Genomic DNA, 20,370 nt, shown 5'->3' with positions numbered 1-20,370 from the left:
TCTTTGGACCATATGTATGCTACAATTTCTTTGTACCAAGCTACAGCCCTCTCTCCCTCCCAAAATGAGCCTGGCTGCTCTGTCTGTGCTACCAAATGTTCTCAGGTGGAACATCTTTATACTAAGAGTGGAGTTTTTTACTGCCTCCGATATGATTTTATGAAACCTTATGTGGACTTTAGAAAAACTGTCCCTAACACGTACTTCAACATTCAGGTTGGGGTTCAATTCATAGCAAATAACTGAGGAATTTTTCAAAAAGTCAACTATTGCCAAAACCTTATGATATTGTCTTTGATTGGTTGATCTCCTGTAAATGTTTCGATTAATAGTCCAAGACTACCCTCATTTGGCGGAGTGTTTCCTGTAAACACATTTCTCTTCTACCCTTAGTGCCATTGTTTTCGTGGTTGATAGTTCAACCTTCCAGCGGGAAGTGAAAGATGTGGCAGAACTCCTGTACCAGCTTCTCACGGACAGTGAGGTGCTGAAGAACTCTCCCCCTCTATTGGTGGCCTGTAACAAGCAAGGTGAGATACTGTTTTCCTGGTCGGTAGTCAAAATGTAGGTTAAAATGAGTCATGTGGTGGCATACCTATGAGGAACTAGGTTGAGATTTGAGAATATTGTGGTTGGTTGACTGTGATAAGAAATAGACATGTGAAATAGACTAGAGGAGCATTTAAACAGTGTATGCCACTCCAGGAATGTTGCCTTGCCTTTACATCAAGCACAATACAAATGTATATACAGGTGTGGTGGTCAAAACATTTGGAGATCATTAAGGAATTTTTGGAATCACAATAGCATTATAGTAAGGGAATGCTAAAGTGATGTTGCCTAAACAAGAGGAATAAATATTGGAATTGTTTGAGGGTAAACTTTCTTGCGTTAACTGGCCAATGTAGGGAGTATAAATAGACACCCAGCTTGGCATTCATATTGTGCTTGGCACAAACTTAGCATTCATTAGGGCATACTGCTTGGAATTGTGATGCTTGTTCAACTGTGTTCATTATCAGATTTTCTTCTTCACAGATATCACAATGGCAAAATCAGCCAAGCTGATTCAGCACCAGCTAGAGAAAGAGCTGTAAGTGTCGCTGTTCTTTTTTTTTTTCTCTCCCACGTCTTAACAATTTCTGTTTCAGTGATGTCCTACCACCAGTTGTCGACTGTGCATTCATTGTTATGTGGAGTTTCAGGAGAATCCTTGGAGTATAACCTTTTGTGCTTCCTCATCTGCTGTTAAAATGTCTACTTTTAATGGATTTCACTTTAGTGATGGCTTTCACCACAGTCCTACGTCCTTAGTCTGAAGCTCTAGCATAAGCTGTCTATTCTAGCCTCCAAATGTATGTGCCTGGTACATGCTAGACTGAAGTCCGCCTTACCTAAACCTAATTATTTCCCTGCTAAGCAATCCTGACACAGAGGCATTTATGCCTTAATTTCAGTTCTGATCTTTTAAATGTAAACTGGAGACCTCATTCTGTGGACTTGGGAAAGAATAACAGTGCCAAAGTCGATCATGGTCTTTAATCTGGAATTTCCCACCATCAAAAACTGAAACCTTCCAGCTTGTCACTTTCCTCATAGTTTTCATTTATTCCAGAATTCTGTAGTGCAAATGATCAATCAGCCAATCATGATGACATAGCCTAATCTAGGGTTCCCACCAATGAGAACTCCCACAATTAACATAGCCAACAGGCTGCCAGCTTCTTAAGATTCGCATTGTGAACACTCAGTACTTATTTCTTTATATGCTGTTGACTTTTTCAAAGGGGCCGAAAATCAAATTGACGCTTTAGGTGCATCTATATAACAGACTTCCAGCTAACCTTGATACATTTTCTCTTAGTTGTTCAAGAGAACTTTTCTCCATGTATATGAACAAATCTACTACAACATAATAAACATTAAAAATACTCTATTGGTTGAATTTTCTATTAATAAATGCTTTGTGAACGTGGCAGCTAGAAATTACAATGCAAATCATTTTCAAAATTATTTGTGTGCTTATGTACCTCCTGCTGATTACAATGGAACATCTTTCCAAAAGAATGAACAATTTAACAAGGTGGTTACAGGGATCGAAATAAGGATTTGACTTGCAGGAGCTGAAAGCAGTTCCTGGGTGCTCGGCATTACTCAGGAAGAAGGAGCTACCTCTGGTGAGCCAGGAGCTGTTCTACAGCATTTCTCAAATGTAACTGCCATATAAAGGCAGATGGATGGAGTTGAATTCAAATTTAATTTTATTAATTACAAAGATATACTTTAAAAGCACGCAGACAATACGTTTCACACCAAACCCAGTGCTTGATCACATGAAAATCTACGGTGCTTGAAACGGACTTTAGTACATTTTGTAAGATTTTTGCCATTAATTTGCCAAGCACTATCATTGTAATAGACGAAACAGATATATTAATAAAACAATTTGATGTAAGAACATGTATTGCATGGTGCAAATGGAGATTTGCATAATTCTTAAATACCTTACAAAAATGGATTATATACATGTCGGTATAATCCTATCATATTTTTGAACTCGAGTGTTCGTATAGTGCTGGCTTTAATCGTTATTTTGGATTAAATCGGGCTTGGTAACTTCTTGGGCAGGAAGCTTTTCCGGGGTGGGTCTGGGATTATTGCATACAGTAGTGACCCCTTCTTTCCAAAATTATAGCTTTATCTCCCATGGTGCATTTATTTTTGTGCGCAATGCATGAGATATTCATGAATATTCTGGGGTTAGCCAAAAACAAGATGAAAAAATGTCCTTTGGAGTAGGAAAAGGGATGTCTTCAGGGTAGAGGTGGGGGAGGGGGAAAGAGGGCACCATGTGAAATGGGGAGTTGGTGGGTGTGTGGGAGGGGGGGTCCGCGCTGGGACCAAGTTCAGAGCTCATACGTTTTCGGATGTTCAAAGTAATTTGTTTCATATTCAGTGTTATTTGTGAAAGTGCGTCACACATAAAACCGCAAATATTTTCAAAATATTTGATGTTTTTTGTAGTTCACTGCTGATATAACTGCAGTGATGGGGAAAAAGGTTTTTTTAAAAGATGAATGCAAAAAGGTGGAATTTTACAGGTACAGTGAGGTGTGGGGTAACCTATTGGGGCAACATGTCAAGGGTGCAATATGTCCCTGGTCAGTGAGCACGAAGGCGGCCCGAAAGACATGTATAGTGTCCACGGCCGAAAGCCGTGCCCACCTAGTGGGTTCAAAAGAAACCTATTGGGGTACAGTGGACACGGCTGCAGGCCATGGCTAGTGGTCTGGTAGTTTTTTAAAATAAATTACATTCTGATGCTTGTTAATCTGCTTAGAGTCACATGCTGTGCATATGGTCCGACATCCCGTGGTAACCGCAGAGTATTGCATCTCGTCTTTCGGGGACCGAAAGGGGACGTCGGCATAGGCGTGTCTGTAACACTATCCCTATCGTGACGTGTGTAGTACCCAAAATCCCTCACGCGCCGAGGTCCCTCAGATTGCTTTTTCCGCCCAGATAACTGGTCGCCCTATAACGGAGCTAGAGACATTGCTTATCTTTACCGAATTGTCGGTGTATTCCCTGTTAAGTCACTTCGCCAATAAGCACATCTTCGACGAAGACTACGGGGGAATAGTCTATGGCTGTGGATTTCGGCGCCTAAGATCCGGCGTCCGGATTGTCCACGTGGTCGGGCCCTCCGGCCGACCTATACAGTAGAGAGAGTGGGGTCGGGGTAGCCATATTGTTTTAGTATGTCCTTCCTCCTTTTCCCCTCCTTTCCCTTTTGGTCTGGTCATCCTTCCCTTTTGCTATGGAAAGGACTCCCTTTAGCTTCTGCCCTAAGTGTAGGGTCAGATATCCTTGGAAGGACGAGCACAGGACGTGTAACGCCGGTCTCCCCCTAGAGCATGACGAGAAGCGGTGTGTGGCGTGCAAACTCCTTTGGCCCAAGAACCTTAAGGAGTGCCGTGTAAAGCGGTGGGCCGCGTACGGCATGTCACGCGTGGAGCGCCCCCCTCCCCCACACCAGCCGAAAGTTACGGGGGTACTTCGGATGACCAAACGTCCAACACGGATGTTATAGACCTTGAGGCGGACACTTCCAGGTCCGCCACGCCCGTCCCCGACCCTTCCAGGCTCGACTCTGGTCTTGCTACAGGGACCACACCCGGCGACAAGGGCGTATAATTGCACCGTAACATTAAGCACACAACCCCTATGCCAATTTCGACGGTTGCGTCGAAAAAGGCGAAAGCGCCAACGGGGCCGCCGAAATCTTCGCCGATTCCCCCGGATCGCTCTGATCCACGGCCTTCCCTGCATTCGCAGCAGCGCATGGCGACTGGGCAAACAAGACCAAGGGCGCTAGTCCTAATCCTACACAGGTCGAAAGTCGGGAGCCCGACGCTTCGAGTTCCAAGGCCTCTATAGGCCCAAAAGATGCGACTAGGCCTCTACCTGGAAAACCGTCCGCTAAACCTCCTGGTGCACGGACGGTCTTTCTGCTGCCGACAAATCATCGCAGCCTTTGTCTCTCGACGATTCAGCAACTATCCAAAGTAGCATCGGAAGGATCGCAGCGGGGCGGAGTCTTGTCCCATAATCCTTGGCGGAACCGTGTCAATCAGCGGGAAAGTTTTCGGCGGATTATGTTCACGATTCCGATGGGACTTACGTAGATAGTCAAGAGACTCTCTCCAACACCCTTAGAGGTTCCCGTCGACGCCAAAGTGCGGAGAATATCCCTTCTCGCGCCGGCCCATTCGGGTCCTCTAAATGGACTACAGAAAAGTTTGAAGGTTGTATGGATCGGCTGGAGACGATCATCGCCTCGTCAGATCATCCGCCCCCGAAAAGAGCACGGGTAGACCCCTAACCCTCAAGTTCAAGTAGATCAGTCTCAGGTTTGCCAACAAGAAGACTTGATCCATATGGATACTTATAGAGATATCTATAATGACGAAGAAGAAGCGTCCTTTCTCAAGCTATGAGGAGGATCAACAGGACACGATAAACAACTGGGAGGAGACCCAGCAGGAAGGTGAAAACCCTTGGACACAACAAGATCAGGACTCTGATATTTTGGTCCTGGATTCTCCTCCATTCACTCCGGCTCGTCAGGCCTCCCCTGTGGATGACCAAATGGCTTTCAACTCCATGTTGAAAAAAGCGGCAGAATTCTTCAAAATTGCCACTCAAGAGGCGGTACCGGAGCAGGATTTCGTGGAGGATATTATTAAAGAAAAACCTCCAGCGAGTCAATCCATCCCCCTCCTTAACTCTGTCCGGAGACTGGTAGCTCCATCTTTGGTCACACCTGCTCAGACACGGGCGGTGAACCCGGGAGTCGAAAAACTATTTCGGCCTTCCCCTACCGACCCTCTATATATCAAGGGGCATGCCATCCCAGACTCACTGGTAGTGACTACCACTTAAGAGGGCATGGGTACCCCCTGCCACGGGAGAATCACCACCGGACAAGATGTCTAAAAGGTTGTGTGCCCTGGGCAAACGTGTCACGTCAGCAGCTGCATACACCATTTGGGTTGCTAATAATACGCTATTGGCAAGCTATGCTGATGCCCAATAGAACTTGCTCCAAGAATGCCTCCAGGAAGTTCCTGAACCAGCCAGAACAAAGCTTCTCGCCATTGTTTCGGAGGGAAAACTGGTTAATCAGAATGTGGTGAAGAACACCCTGGACACTGCAGAAACAGCAGGCAGGTCTCTTGCACAAGGTACTCTTCTAAAAAGACACGCATGGCTGCGCACGTCGGGCTTCAGAACTGAGACCCAGGCCTCTCATTAGCAAACCCATTGAAGAGACTAACCTCTTCGGGAAAGCAGTGGATGAAGCGTTGGAGACGACCAAGAAGGAGCACAAGACTATTAGGTCTTTGCACCAGATTACACAGAAACCCTCCCCCCAGAGGGGTAATAATTGTCGACGGTCCTTTCGAGGACAAGCCCGTGCCGGTCAGAACTACGGCATGGGTAACTTCAACACGAATCAAGCATCCGGAAGCCCTACCTTCTACCCCCCAAGGGGTCAGAAACGCAGCAAAGGTAGAGGTAGAGGTAGAGGCCCCAATCCCAGAGGAGCCTCAGCCTCGGGTCAAAAATGACCACCAAGTCCAGGTCCCCTCCCATGTCTCCCCGGTCGGGGGGCGATTTAACACCTTTCCTCAAGGCATGGGAGGGGATAACTTCAGACCAGTGGGTCTTAAAGACGGTCGCCCGCGGTTATTGCGTGGAATTCGCTCGACCTCCAAAGTTCAGACCGCTGCGATCATGACTCCTTTCACCGGACCATCTCCAGATCCTGATCCAAGAGGTGGAAGCTTTGCTGGGAAAGGACGCTATAGATGCCATGCCGATTCTTCAGGTAAACAAGGGTATCTATTCAGTGTACTTCCTTGTACCCAAAAAAGATCTCCCCATGTGTCCTGTTCTAGACCTGCGCCCAGCGAACAAGTTCATAAAGCCCCAGAAGTTTCGCATGGTAACACTACAGGAGGTGATCCCATTGCTGAAACGGGGGGACTTCATGGCAACATTGGATATGAAAGATACATACTTTCATATTTCAATGTTGCCAACGCACAGAAAATACCTCAGGTTCATTATTCAGGGCAAACACTACCAGTTCAAAGTACTCCCCTTCGGCATCGCCTTAGCGCCAAGGGTGTTTACCAAAGTCCTGGCAGTGGCAGCAGCACACCTGCGCAGACTATCAGTCCCAGTTTACCCTTACCTCGACGACTGGCTCATTACGGGGACTCGTTCGACGCTAGTTTTTTTGAACACCCAAAAAACAGTAGATCTCCTCTTCAGCCTGGGTTTTTCAATCAACTAAAGGAAATCCAGCTTAGTCCCCAGCCAAGTAAAACAATTTCTGGGAGCGCTAATTCGGACGGAAGACGGCCTTGTCTTCCCCTCCAGCGAGAGGGTTCAGAACATGCTCTCTCAGATTCCTCAATATGTAGCCAGGTGGGAGGTGACGGTACGCAAAGCCATGCGTTTGCTAGGGATGATGGCGTCATGCATATACTTGGTTCCCCACGCACGGCTGCGCATGCGTCCCATGCAAGAGTGGCTCAACAGCCAGTGGTGTCAGGCCAGCGGACAATGGGAAGATCTGTTGGTTGTCTCACCAGCCCTCGTTCTCTCTCTGCAGTGGTGGTCAAGAGAAAACCTCTTGAAGGGGAAGACCTTCACCACCCCTGCAGTGGAAGCCACTCTTACGACAGACACATCTCTCACGGGGTGGGGGGGCTCACCTGCTACAGCAGACAGCACACGGAGTGTGGTCCCCTCAGGTAGCGTCCAATCATATAAACTTACTGGAGCTACTAGCGGTGTTCAAAGCATTGAAAGCCTTTCAGGGGCAACTGCAAGGGAAGACAGTGCTGATCCTAACCGACAGCACTACAGCAATGTATTACCTGAACAAACAGGGGGGCACAAGCTGTCCCAGAACATTTGGATTTGGGCTCTCAAACACAAGATGTTTTTGTTGTCCCAACATGTTCCAGGGGAACTATCTTCTGGCAGACGTACTCAACAGAGATTTTCCTCTGCCAGAAGAATACGAATAGCGGCTGCACTAAGACAGTGTCCAACGTCTTCGCAGAATGGGGTTTCCCAGAGATCAACCTGTTCGCTACTCAGGAGAACGCCCAATGCCAAGACCATGCCTCCAGGTACCCCCAGAACCGATCCAAGGGGAACGGTCTCTGGATAACTTGGTCGGGGAAATTTGTCTACGCTTTTCCCCCGACTCCCCTTCTCAACAAGATAGTGCACAAGATGCACCAGGAACCAGTTACCATGATACTGGTGGCCCCCATGTGGGCCCGCCAACCCTGGTTCGCTCACCTGATGGAGATGTCCCTCTCCCCACCAGTCAAACTGCCCTGCCCGTACAACATATTGTCTCAGGACAGAGGAGAGACCCTCCACCCATGCCCACAAACTCTGAATTTAGCATCCTGGCTCCTGAGATCATAGAGTTTGGACACCTGCAACTCCCTCAGAGATGCATGGACATACTCAGGGAAGCGAGAAAGCCTAATACATGTTATTGCTATGCCAGCAAACAGTTTGTCATCTGGTGCAATTCCATGGGCGTCAATCCCATCGATTGCTCACCCTCACACATTGTGTTGTATCTAACCCATCTGTTGGACACTGGGTTAGTCTTCGATTCCCTAAAGGTTCATCTGGCTGCGCTGTCAGCCTACACCACATCACAGCAAAAGTATTGTGGTGGAAGATAACAGTAATTAAAGCCTTTATGGAAGGGGTTAAGAGGATTTATCCTCCCATCTCTCATCCAGCCCCTGGGTGGGATATGAATGTGGTTTTGACCAGGCTCATGGGAGCTCCCTTTGAGCCTATGCATAAAGCAAGTCTGAGATATCTGACTAATAAAACAGCCTTCCTAATGGCTATTACTTCTATCAGAAGGGTTAGCGAACTACAGGCTCTTTCGGTTTTAGACCCCTTTGTTACAGTCCACAAAGATAAGGTAGTTCTGCGCACACACCCCAGGTTTGCGCCGAAATTTATTTCAAAGTTCCATGTGAACCAGTCAATCGAACTACCCACGTTCTTCCAGAAACCTACTAACATGGCCGAAAGAAGTCTTCACACACTAGACGTGCGCAGGGCAGTCATGTTTTACATGGAAAGAACTAAAACACTGAGGAAGACTAAACAATTCTTTGTTTCAGTGGCAGCTGGTAGAGAAGGGGATCCTGTCTCTAAATCAGCAATTTCAAGGTGGATTGTCAAATGCATCACACTATGTTCCACTCTTGTTAAGAGAGAACTGCCCTTCAAGCCTAGAGCACACTCTACTCGAGGGACTGGGGCTTCCATAGCATTCATTGCAAATGTTCCTCTAGAGTCCATTTGCAAAGCGGCAACCTGGAGTTCTGTACATACCTTTACAAAACACTATTGCATAGACACTCATTCTAGGTCTGATTCTCAACTGGGACAAGCAGTACTCCAATCTTTTCTCTACTGTTCCTTCTCACAACCCACCTCCAACTCCGTTTACTGCTCGCTAGTCTATGCACAGCATGTGATTCTAAGCAGATTAACAAGCATCAGAAGACCTGCATTACTTACCGCAAAAGCATTTCTTATGATTGTATCTGCTTACATTCACATGCACCCTCCCTGCCTCCCTGCTCGGGGTGGAAGGAACATAGACGTCTCTCTTTATGTACTCACTCACTATAGCCTTGGGCTCTCTAAAGCAGAAAAAATACAATCGGAGGGACCTCGGCACGTGAGGGATTTTGGGTACTTTACACGTCACGATAGGGATAGTGTTACAGACATGCCTATGCCGACATCCCCTTTCGGTCCCCGAAAGACAAGATGCAATACTCCGCGGTTACCACTGGATGTCGGACCATATGCACAGCATGTGAATCTAAGCAGATACAATAATAGGAAATGCTTTTACGGAACTAATGCATGTAATGCCATGCCTTTTCCAAATTCTTTGTGCGCTAATGTACCTGCTGGTGATTTCAATTGGAACATTCTCTCAAAAGAATGAACAATATAACGAGGTAGTTACAGGGATTAAAGTGGAGATGACCAAAGGCTGTGCCCACTGTCACCATGGCTAGTGGCCCGTCAAAAGAACTATGCTAGAACAAAACCCTCCCCCATTCATTCTTTCTTGCTCTAACCGTGGGGACTTTGTTGTTTGTTTTACCTTATGTTATGGAGTCTTGCTCTCTTCTATTTCACTTAAATGCATATGTTTGCACCACAAAGCCCCCTCTGTGCATTGTTGCTGGGGACCCTGTAGGTACTCCTTTTTATATTCTTTTATTTTCCATAAAAACTACTGTTCTTAAGGAAAGAGTGATACTTTGTATCCTTCCTAAAACTTTGACTTATGAGAGATTAGCATACACCACCTTATGTGGAGTGCTAAGGGTTTACCTAGTATCTCCCTTCTCTCAGCTCCTGTGACTTTTTGGTCACACTGACAACCCTAAAGTTATGGCTGGTGGCAGTGTTCTACCAACTTTTGTTATTTTCTACAGCAGACTGTTTGGTGACCCTTTTGTTAGTAACCAATGTTCTAACATGGTGTCTTTTTTTTCGCCATTTCTTATGTGAATGTCCTTTGTTAGCCCTTCTACCGTTCTGGGAGGGGGAGGTCTGAATGTGTGTTTTGCCTTTCGCGGGAACCCCTTGGATAGCCCGCATTGGCTCCAGTGTGTCTGTGAGGACGGAGTCTAGGAGCAGCCTGAAACTCCCTTGTCATTTGTCTGCTGATGTGCCTGAATGGAACCAGTTTCCACTTGGGGGCTGGCTGTCCTCATTGGACAGCCGCCTGCCCTGTTCTGTAAACTTCAAGGAGCGTTTGCTGAGGAGTGAATGGGAAAACTGAATAAAAGGTGAGGTTTCTGAGGCAAAAGGCAAGTTAACCACTGTAACAGGGGATCCAAAGCTGAAGGTGATGAGAGACTCCGGCAGACCCTTCCAGTAACTAAAGTGACCACTGCTATCCTGACCATGTTTTCTTACCGACCGAGGAGCTCCGAAGAGGACAACTCCTTCCAACCAGCCCCAAGACGAACTGCAGATTGAGCCATCCCCCGAGGTGCTCTGACCTTCCAGGGCTGCAAACCGGGAATACAAGGGACCTCAACCCATTTGCAGTGCAACCTCTTTGAGTGAACTAATCCTCCCAGAACTTTGGCGAGCTCCAGTTGGACCTCCAGAAGTAGGATCCCATCCAAGTCCCCTCAGAGTGCAGGACTGCAGAATCAAGGAAGATCAACCGGGCGTTAACAGTTCATTGAAGCTAATAAAAAGGTGCCAAAACCACATACCGGAATGGGAGACTGAAGAAATTCTTGCTGAGGGTCCTTCCTCGCGACTGCTGCTGTGACATGCCATTCAGAGTAATTCCTTTCGTCACCAGACCGAGGAATCGGGAGTCCGCCGCTGCTGCACAGGAAATTATCCAGCTGCATTTTCTTCAACCACACTAAGGTAGAACTTACCTCAAACGGAATAGTCGCTCCAGTGTGCCTGGGGTGCAATACCAGGCGTTTGGGTGTCCACCCACACCTTATCCAGGCTTAACAGCTTGTGCGCTTTTAGGGAGTCCTTTGCAGGGTCCTTAACTGTGTTATCTTGCTAGAGCATTTTGTTTAAGTAACTAAAGTGAGATACTTTACATTTTCTGCTGCTGCATAAGACTTTTGCACCATCCTACAATGACTTTGATGAACTCTTGACTAGTTTGGGATTGGACTAGAAGCCTTGACGTGTTGATAAGAAGTAAACAAAAAACAAGGGGGTCCTGGGAGTCCCTCTGCCGGACATTAGTCCCGCTTACAAGAGATTTACCCAGCGTCTTTAGCTCACTATCTTTCACAAAGGAGAAATATCCAAACCATATCAGACTTTGTCCTGCCCTAGGGCAATCCAGCACTGAAATGCAAGGCAATTCTCCTCTAAACAAGAGTACCAACAGCAACCCCAGACACGTGTTTCGATCTGGTTGGACCTCATCAGTAGGATGGAGCTGTGCCTCTCTAAGAATAGTAAGCAAGCGATCCACGTCTGGATTCCCATAGTAATTTAGGGTGAGACCCAAAGTTACTTAAATATGCTAATAGTGTTACATAATCCTCCTTTGCCTTCCTATAGACTTTCTGTGCGACTTTGTAAATTAATGAAACTCTCGTAGCAACATGTACATGGTACTTTTGTTCAGAAGGGACTTGCCATAGCATTTCGGTGCTGTACTGGCCATGTGGGCAGGATACAGGCTGACATGCAAATGGATATTTCCCATCTGTGAAAGGTGCAGTGTGCTAAAGTGTGGCTGCGGACTCTAGAGTGTGTACCGTCCCAAAAAACAGGTCAATAAGCTGTGTTTGTTCTTGCAGAGGGGCGCCTATGACTGCATTTTAACCTGTAACAGTGCGCGCCACTACTATTTAAACAGTCAAACTGTCATTTTCTGTAGCTATTGTAAGTGCAAGCAACTACTATTGAAGCAGTCACCCTTAAAAAGTATTTTCTGTATTTCCTGTGTGTATTGGTTAGTCTAAAATAGTAATTACTTACCTGCCTTGTGTGTATAAAATAAATTCATATTGTTTTATAACTTTCACTGTGTAAGAGTTTCTTTTGGGCTATTGTATTGACTGGGTTAATTGTACTTACCACCAGGTCACATCCTCCTCATAAGATAAGCCTGGCTGCTTTGGCATATGACCGATCCTTTGGGTAGTACAGAAGAGTTGGGGACCTGTACACCAAGGGATAGTTTTATAGTGTAACCTCCAGGTGGACTATAGGAAAACTCCCCTAACAAAAGTCAGTGGTCCTGTAGGTCCCTATTCCGAGTAGCTTATCGTTTGATGTGCTTTGCACTGAGAATGGGGGCATGTGGCTGACTTGCATACCCCGGAGCAGACTTGGAGGAGAAGAGATAGTTGGCATGCTGCAAAATAATGGGACCTTCTGTGCGCTCTCCCCACTTGTCGCCTCACCCTAGCGTGGTAGAGGGCATTGCGGTGCAGATATCTCAAACTGTGTTTCCTAGGGCCTTGAAACATGGTTTTCTGGTCCCATAAAGATCTTTGAGTTGTGTTTCTGGCATCAAGAAGCTTAAAATTGGTTTTGTGGACGAATCCTATGAGCACATTGTTTCGTGAATTGCAGTGCAAATATCTCAAACGGTGCGTCCTAGGGCTTTGAAATGTGGTTTTCCAGATCCCATAGGGACCTATGAGTTTTGCTTCTCGCATCCAGATGCTTGCAATGAGCTCTGTCTGGTCCTTCTATGACCACCTTGATGTTTCTCCACTTCCAGGCAACCGTCTCATGTGTGCAGGGGCTGAAATCCAGGGTACGGGTTGGAGTGTTTGCATGTAAACAATCATGGGTGCTCCCTCTCCTCAAGAAACACTCTAGATCATCCTCATCCCTACTAATTACCGGCCTATTACCACGGTCCCATTTCTATTAAAAATACTGGATAAAGCCGCCTATATCCAAATTCAAAAACAACTTGAACTGCACAAACTCCTAGGTAACAGACAATCTGGTTTCCGTCCACTACACGGAACAGAGACAGCCTTAATTGATCTAAAGTCCCAAATAGACAAGCTGAGAGACAAAGGTAAGACAGTACTCCTGCTCCTACTTGATCTTTCTACCGCATTTGATCTAGTCAATCATAAGGTCCTATGCCGACACCTTGATTCCGCGGCCCACTTCTCCCCGGGAGCCATCAAATGGGTTGAGCCCTTCCTGAGCGAGAGAACTGAGAGCCTTCTCCCCCTCGGCAGCTGCAGACCCGACAACTATCCTGTGTGGTGTTCCTAAAGGCTCTTGCTTCTCGACAACCCTATACAATATCTTCACAAACCTCTGTTCGATGATCTGGACCATCTGGGTGTCACCTATACTAATTACGCAGATGATACTCCGATTCTCCTCCCGCTTTCTGGGGATCACAGTAAGGACACGGGGTTGGTGAACAAAGTATATCTTATCATCCAAGCATGGATGGACACTCACGGCCTATGCTTGAACGATGATAAGACTGAGGTGATAGTTTTGGGCCCACATGCCAACATTAAAAAATTAGGCCAATCATTCAATATTGACGGGAACACTACCCTTGGTTTCTACTTGGACTCCACATTGTCTTTTGATAAACAGGTAAAATCCCTCACCTCCTCCACGGCTTACACCTGCAAGTTACTCAGAGCTGGTAAACCATTCCTCTCTGACAGCTGCCTGATCTTGGCCAGAGCCCTAATACTCTCTACAATCGAGTATTGTAATGCCCTATACAGTGGTGCGAATAAATCTACTATCCAAAAGCTCCAAACATTACAGAACAGTGCCCTAAGAGCAGCCTTATGCACAAATAAAAAAAACACATCTCCTCCCTTAGGCACCAGCATAAATGGTTATCCACATCCAATAAAATGCAACTAAAAATGCTTTCTTTGACTCATAAAGCCCTCAATAATGCGCCCTGAGCTACCCTACAGATAAACTCCAGAAAATAATTTCCCACAGACCTACTAGAATTGGGAATGTTAACTTCCTGACCATACCTAAATACAAGCTCACTACGATCGGTGGTAATAGCTTCCCTGTAAAGGCAGCTAAATTCTGGAACTCACTGCCACAAGATTTGAGAGCCGACCAACCCTACCTACACTTACTACTGACCTCTAGTCGCCCAGTACCCGTCTCGGATCTGCCCGCTACGGAAGAGACCTACTCACACTGCGTTTATATTGTAATATTGTGTTAATACCTGAAAACCATGTGTAATCTAGCCTACCTTTTATGATATACGGAGGGTATCACTTTTGTAACTTATATTTTTGTACATTGCTTACTGTTTTTTCCTGTAATTACATAGGCCATTTTTAGTCTTTGCTCTTATTTGTACATTTTGTATATTCTGTAAGCATGTAATTATTGTATCTGGTGTATATTTCGCAAATTTGTAAGCTTTGCATTTTCATACGGCTGCGCCCTTTTACTTATGAGTCTGGTGCGCATAACAAATGAATAAACAAACAAGTGTTGTCCGGAGGGTCCTAACAAGACATATCTGGGGCATGTTAAAAACTAGAGGGTGTTACACAACCTAGTCCCCCAGGGATCCCATACTCTGGTGGCCAGGGAAAGGCCATCGCTTTTGGACCCCGACCCTGCTTGTGGACAAGCAAGGAAGGATCACCTAGGTAGGGGGGTCCTCTGGGAGGCGGTGTGGGGGGGGTGGGAAGGGGGAGAGCAGGGATTGGGAAGGGGGAGAGTGGGAGGGGGGTTGTGAGAAGCACCTGATGGTGAGACATGGTATACCCCCTTTTCCCACAGCCCATCTAACCTTTTTCTACCTATATTTTGGGAAACTACAGCTCCCATAATTCCTCCCCACTTCACACTGATAACACTGCTGAGCCAAGAAAGATGAGGAATGAGGCCAGGAAGATTACCTCTAGTGACTGCAATGGCTCTGTCCCATTTACTTTTTTTTTTTAAAACCTTTTATTTAAGTTTCACATCAGATACCACAGTGTTTGTACAGAGGATTCATATTATTACAGGTAGTATTATACATACAGTATACAGGCACATTGAATTGAAGAGCATTTACTCTTTTCCATTTTCACTACTGTCCGTATCAATTCTATTGCTCAGGTATTGACGGAAGCCCCTCCCTATATCTCTCGGTCTGCTGGTGTGGGGTAGCAAGCTAGAGTATACTTCTTCCTGGTCTCTCGCCCATACTGTTTCATTCACCCATTTCTCGGTTGTTGCGGGTACTCTGCTCTTCCACCTCATTAATATGGCACGCTTATCCAATAGTAGTCCAATATTAATAAGCTTGCATTTCACCACATTCATTTTGAGTACACACATTGATTGTTCCCAATTTCCAAGCTGTTCCACCATAGCCTCTAGTGCTTCACAGACCCACAGTATTCAGAGAGCTTCCTACGTTCCCACAACATGTGCGTCAGGTCGGCCTCCTTGCTCCCGCACCTAGGGCATTTCCCTGTTGCTGTTGCATACATTCTCTTCAAGCGAGACGGTGTAAGGTGTACTCTAGTATTTTAAAGTGGATCAGCTGAAACCTGGAATTAAGTGACACCTGCTTCGTGGGGCTGCATATCTGCGACCAATGAGAGTCTGTGAACAAGGTCCCGGTCCCACGCCCCTCTAACATCAGGTGCTTGTTCCCAGCCTATACAATGCTGACGCAGTTTTCTTCTTTGTTCCGGAATCAGATTATGTAATTCATACACGTATGTGACTCCAGCTCTTGTGGGAATCCATCCCATGTTGCCGCAATTGCCGAACTGAGTCTGAGATATTGTAGCTTCTGCAGTGCGGTTTCCCCCATCTGAAGTTTGATATCCTCCCAGGGTCTAAACGGACCGTTATGGTTAAAGTCTCCGAACTGTACGATACCCATCTCCCTCCAGTGTGTGGATAGTGTTATGTCTGTCGACGGGCCCAGGTAGGGCGCATCCCAGATTGGTATTTTGGGACTATAGATTGTAGTGTTTCGGGGTTGTTGTGTCAGTCTCGCCCATGCTTGTTGTGTGGCCAATGTTGGGTCCAAGTGGTTGCAATTTCCCCTTTTCCCAGCAGCTATCCTGTGCAATAAAGCGGCCGTTGTCTTACCCTGCACTTCCAGATCAATGTAGGATGTTCGAGGCGGATCTGCTACCCAGTTCGTGCCCATAGTATGCTTGGGCTGACATGTAATACACCTAGTCGTCGGGGGCTGCCATTCCCTGGGCCAGAGCGGTATTGTACTGAAGAGGGAGAACAGTTTGGGTAGTATGAGCATCTTGACTAACGCCAATCGACCCACAAGTGAAATGGGTGGTTCCAGTGGTCAAGTTTAGCACACACTGCCTGTTAGTGTGTCGTAATTAAGGGAGTGAACCAATAATGTTGTGGGTATTACAGCTAGGTAGTCATCAATTTCCTTGTTAGTGGCCACACTCTGGAGGGGAGTATAGACCACTGTAGAAATAGTACAACACTCCACTGACCTAGTTTGCTTTCGTGACCACTACTCCATCCTGTCTAGTGATACATGGGATGGTTGTGCTTCCTCTTTCCGTACGCACTAGACGAGCTAGAAGTTTACCTGGTCTTTCCTGTTCTCCGTATCTACCGACTGCCTTTGGTCTAATGAAGTAGCATAGCGCCCTATCTGCGGCTTCGCGATAATTCTCTAGTTGTGTTTTAATTTCAGTGGTAATCTGTGGGGAAGGGCTGGCCAAGTACTCTGCCTGCAACTGGGATACGGATTCTTCCCGTTTTGTGAGTGCACGCCTAATGTCGCGCAGCACCCCAAAATTCGGTGGACATTGGCACTCCTCGCATGTAAACTTTGCATGCTTGCCATAGGGTAGTCTGACTACTAAGCCATCATTAGTTTCAAAGAAGTTTGAGTTGTGCTGTGCTATACCGGTTTTGTAAACTGGATCTAGGAAGGAAGCAGGTTTGAAGCGCCACTGCTCCCTTTGAGGTACGCCATCAGGGATGTTTATAGTGATTGATGTTGGGGAATGATCTGACAATGTCCTGGGAATAATCGGAGCTTCCACTACCCAGCTCAGGGCCTTGGTGGATATCAGCCATAGGTCTATTCGGGAATGCATGTCCTGTACAGAGGAGTAAAAAGTAAAGAACCTCTTCGATCCTTGTAATGAGCGCCAGGCATCCCTCAGATCCAGGTCAGTAATGTGTGTCGATTGTACGGGCCGCGTTCATCAGGGGTCTGGGAGCGGTTGACGTGCGTTCTAGGCCAGTGTCTGGTATGGTGTTGAAATCTCCCCCGCAAAGTAGTTGTGCAGTAGTGTTGTTACCTGTTGGTGTAATTTTTCAACTTTTTCACCTCCAACCTCCCCTCCCCCACCCTCCTAATGCCCGAACTTTGACTATGTACTTCCCACTTTTCGTGACCCCTCCCCACAGCCCCCCCGTCCCCCCAACAAAAGGAACTAAACTATGCACTCACATTGGGGCCGACTGCTTCCGTGGCGTCTGGGAGTACCGGCTGCTTATCTTATTCAGGTATAACTTTTTCTAGGTTTACCATCTTACCGACTTAGTCCTGCGTTTCAAAGATCATATCATGAATTCCTTTAGGCGTCGCGAGTTACAGAAGTCTTCCTATATGGATACATTTACCAATGGTCGTATACAGTCTTCTGCATCTCCTTACATACTTAATGGCCTGGTCACAGGCTGCAGTTCGGTTACTGGTATAGCGTCTGCAAGGGTCACTCACTGCTATAGTACATTCTGTTCGAATTTGTCAGACGCTGTTGCAGATGGAGTGTGCCTTATTCTCATTCCATCTCCCCAGAGGGCTGGGTCTCTGGCAGGGGGATATTTTCCTCCACAAGTGAGGTTGCTTCCTCCGGAAATGTGAAAAAATAGGTAATGTTCTTAAACTGAATGCGTAGTCTCGCTGGGTATAACATAGCGTAGGGAATTCTTCCACTGTACCAATCGGCGTTTCAGCTTCAGTAATACATTGTGATGCTTTTTCCATTTGTGCCTGCATCGTGTTGATGTTAATAATAATGCCATCCAACTTATCGTTCATCGCAGCAAATCCCTGTTGCATGACCGCAATGACTCCTTGTAGGTCAGTCGGAGGTGCTGTCATCGCCATCTCTTGTCTACCAGCGTTTTCGCCGGTAGTGCTCGCTGTGTTAGGAGTAGGTTTAGTAAATGTATATATTCCACTTTTTTTGGGGGGACCCGCCTTTGTGCATTATTCTATGATGTGTGAAGGGCATGCTGTGTGGCCCAGTCCCGTAGTAGAAGGCGCGCCAGAGGGTTCAGGCACTCGCTTTGTGTAGACCTCGTTGGTACCTGGTTACTGCACAGTTCACTGTTCCTTGGCATACTCTTTCTTTAATGTAATGTGTTGGTGGTCAGGGTCGAGGGCTGAGTTGTTCCCACTCTGGTCAATCCATTTAGAGTGTGTGGTCAATAACGCTGTAGGCCTTCCGGTTAGTGGTGGGGTGGTTGCTTCTCTGCCTGTCCCGGTGGGGACTGGCAATTTCGCTGTCGCAGGAGTTATTCCTCTCCTGCGACTTGCTCTACAAGTTTAACTAATTGCATGCCAATACAATGTTATTTTTCACCCCACACGCTTACTATCGGATCTGCCGTTCTGTGCCTCTCTTGGGGTCACTCTGCCCAGTGCGGGTTCATTATGTGAGGCCGGCAGTCTATGGGTACGGTTGCGCCGGTGGGGCCTTATATTGGGTGTTGCAGCGCTTACCTGCCATGTGTGCCTGTGCGCTGTATCTCGGCATGTGCCGCTTCTATATCTTGCAGATGCTCTTAATGTTGTGCCCCGCCAGTCAGGGTGTCGCAGTGCGGCCCCCTCCATGCACTGCAGGCCACGCCGCCAAGTGAGCCGGCAGGCGCCTCCAGATAGTGGCTGCCAGTGAGGTATGTTGGGCCTGATTCGCTTGACGCTCTTTGTGTTGGCCCCCGCTCTGTGCGCAACAGCGCCCCCCTGGCTCTGTCCCTTTTGAGACCAGGCAGAGTCAGGCACGTAATCCTAAATACATACGCCTGCCACTTGTTAACACTCCCTGTCAGGATAAAAGGTGGCTTGTACAGGCACACTCTGAGCCAGGCTGGGTACGAGAAGGAGCAGCTCTTCTGGGGCTGATGCGAACCAAGCTATTGAAGTTGGAAGGCCAAGGGGCTGATCGGCAGATCGTGAGAACGAGAGAGAGAGAGAGAGCCAGGCGAGAATTCCATACTTTTGGAAAGTCATAAGCATTCCAATACTGAAACCGATTGAGACCAAAGGATATACCTTCAAAGTGCTTCAAGGCGGCTTGCTCCCCTTCCAGGTGAACGACCAAGCCTGGGAGGAGCAGAGGAGGTATTGGTTAACGGCCTTGACTGCTACATGAAAGGTGTTGAAGAAAGAAACCCAATTAACACGACCAGTGAGTTAGCAATGGCAACAAAGGCCTGGTTTGTGAAAAAAAGCAAATGAAAATGTAACGAGTTGAAGGTTGCCCATATGCTGATAAATGCATAATGGAAAAGACAATTGCAAAGTAACAGAGTGGTCCTGCGAGGCGTTATCGCACATTCAAAAGTCTCTGAAGTTTGAAGTTGTGGTAAAACGAGAAATGGAGGCAAGAAAGTAACCACAATCCCAAATGAAAGTTGATTGAATGAAAACCAAAGTATATGAACTTTAAGCACCCCAAGAGGGCAAAGTAAAGAAATAATTTAAAGAAACAAGTACCAAGAAGGTGTTGTGAGTGGATGAAGATTGACAAGTTGTTTAAAGAGGGGTCAAAGTGGTCATGCTGAGGTCTACATAAAATCCTTGCAGTTTCCAAAGTCTTCGACAGTTAAAAGTAGTATGAAACGGAACTTGGGGAATGGAACCCCACAAAGAGAAAAGAGGGTTTGAACCCGGCGGGGGGAGACCCATGTGAAAAGTGAAATTACAAAAGTGTGAAAAGGACAGGCTTGAGCCCAGCAGAGGGAAGCCTGTGCTGATCTGTGGTAAAGTAAAAGTCCAGAGTTGAACTGTGCATTTGTGACAAGGCGGATGAAGTATGAAGAACTTGTTGAACTGTCAAAGGCTTGAAGCCCAAGCCTGAACTGTTGAATTGTACCAGTAAGCCAAAGTGTGCTAGGTTGATAGAACTGTGCCATCCACCTATGCTTTTAAGAAACTCTTGAGACACACTGCTTCTGAACGTGGGGAGGGGAGTTGTTACCTAAGCCATTCTGACATTTCTTTTGAGACACTAT

The 20,370-nt window shown here is 46.7% G+C and overlaps 1 protein-coding gene across 2 annotated transcripts in view; it reads left to right on the top strand.

The window, feature by feature from the left end:
- Positions 1-20,370, top strand: part of SRPRB (SRP receptor subunit beta) — a 197,597-nt gene that overhangs the window by 166,023 nt on the left and 11,204 nt on the right. For both annotated transcript variants that reach the window (XM_069618061.1, XM_069618060.1), the window contains 2 exons: positions 394-530; positions 1,039-1,093. In XM_069618061.1, coding sequence (XP_069474162.1) covers positions 394-530; positions 1,039-1,093 — 192 coding nt within the window. The remainder of the gene's footprint in view (positions 1-393; positions 531-1,038; positions 1,094-20,370) is intronic.

This window comes from Ambystoma mexicanum, chromosome 10 (assembly GCF_040938575.1).
Source record: "Ambystoma mexicanum isolate Mex_15411 chromosome 10, UKY_AmexF1_1, whole genome shotgun sequence".
NCBI classification, from domain to species: domain Eukaryota; kingdom Metazoa; phylum Chordata; class Amphibia; order Caudata; family Ambystomatidae; genus Ambystoma; species Ambystoma mexicanum.
This window is presented reverse-complemented; position numbering and strand designations above follow the sequence as displayed.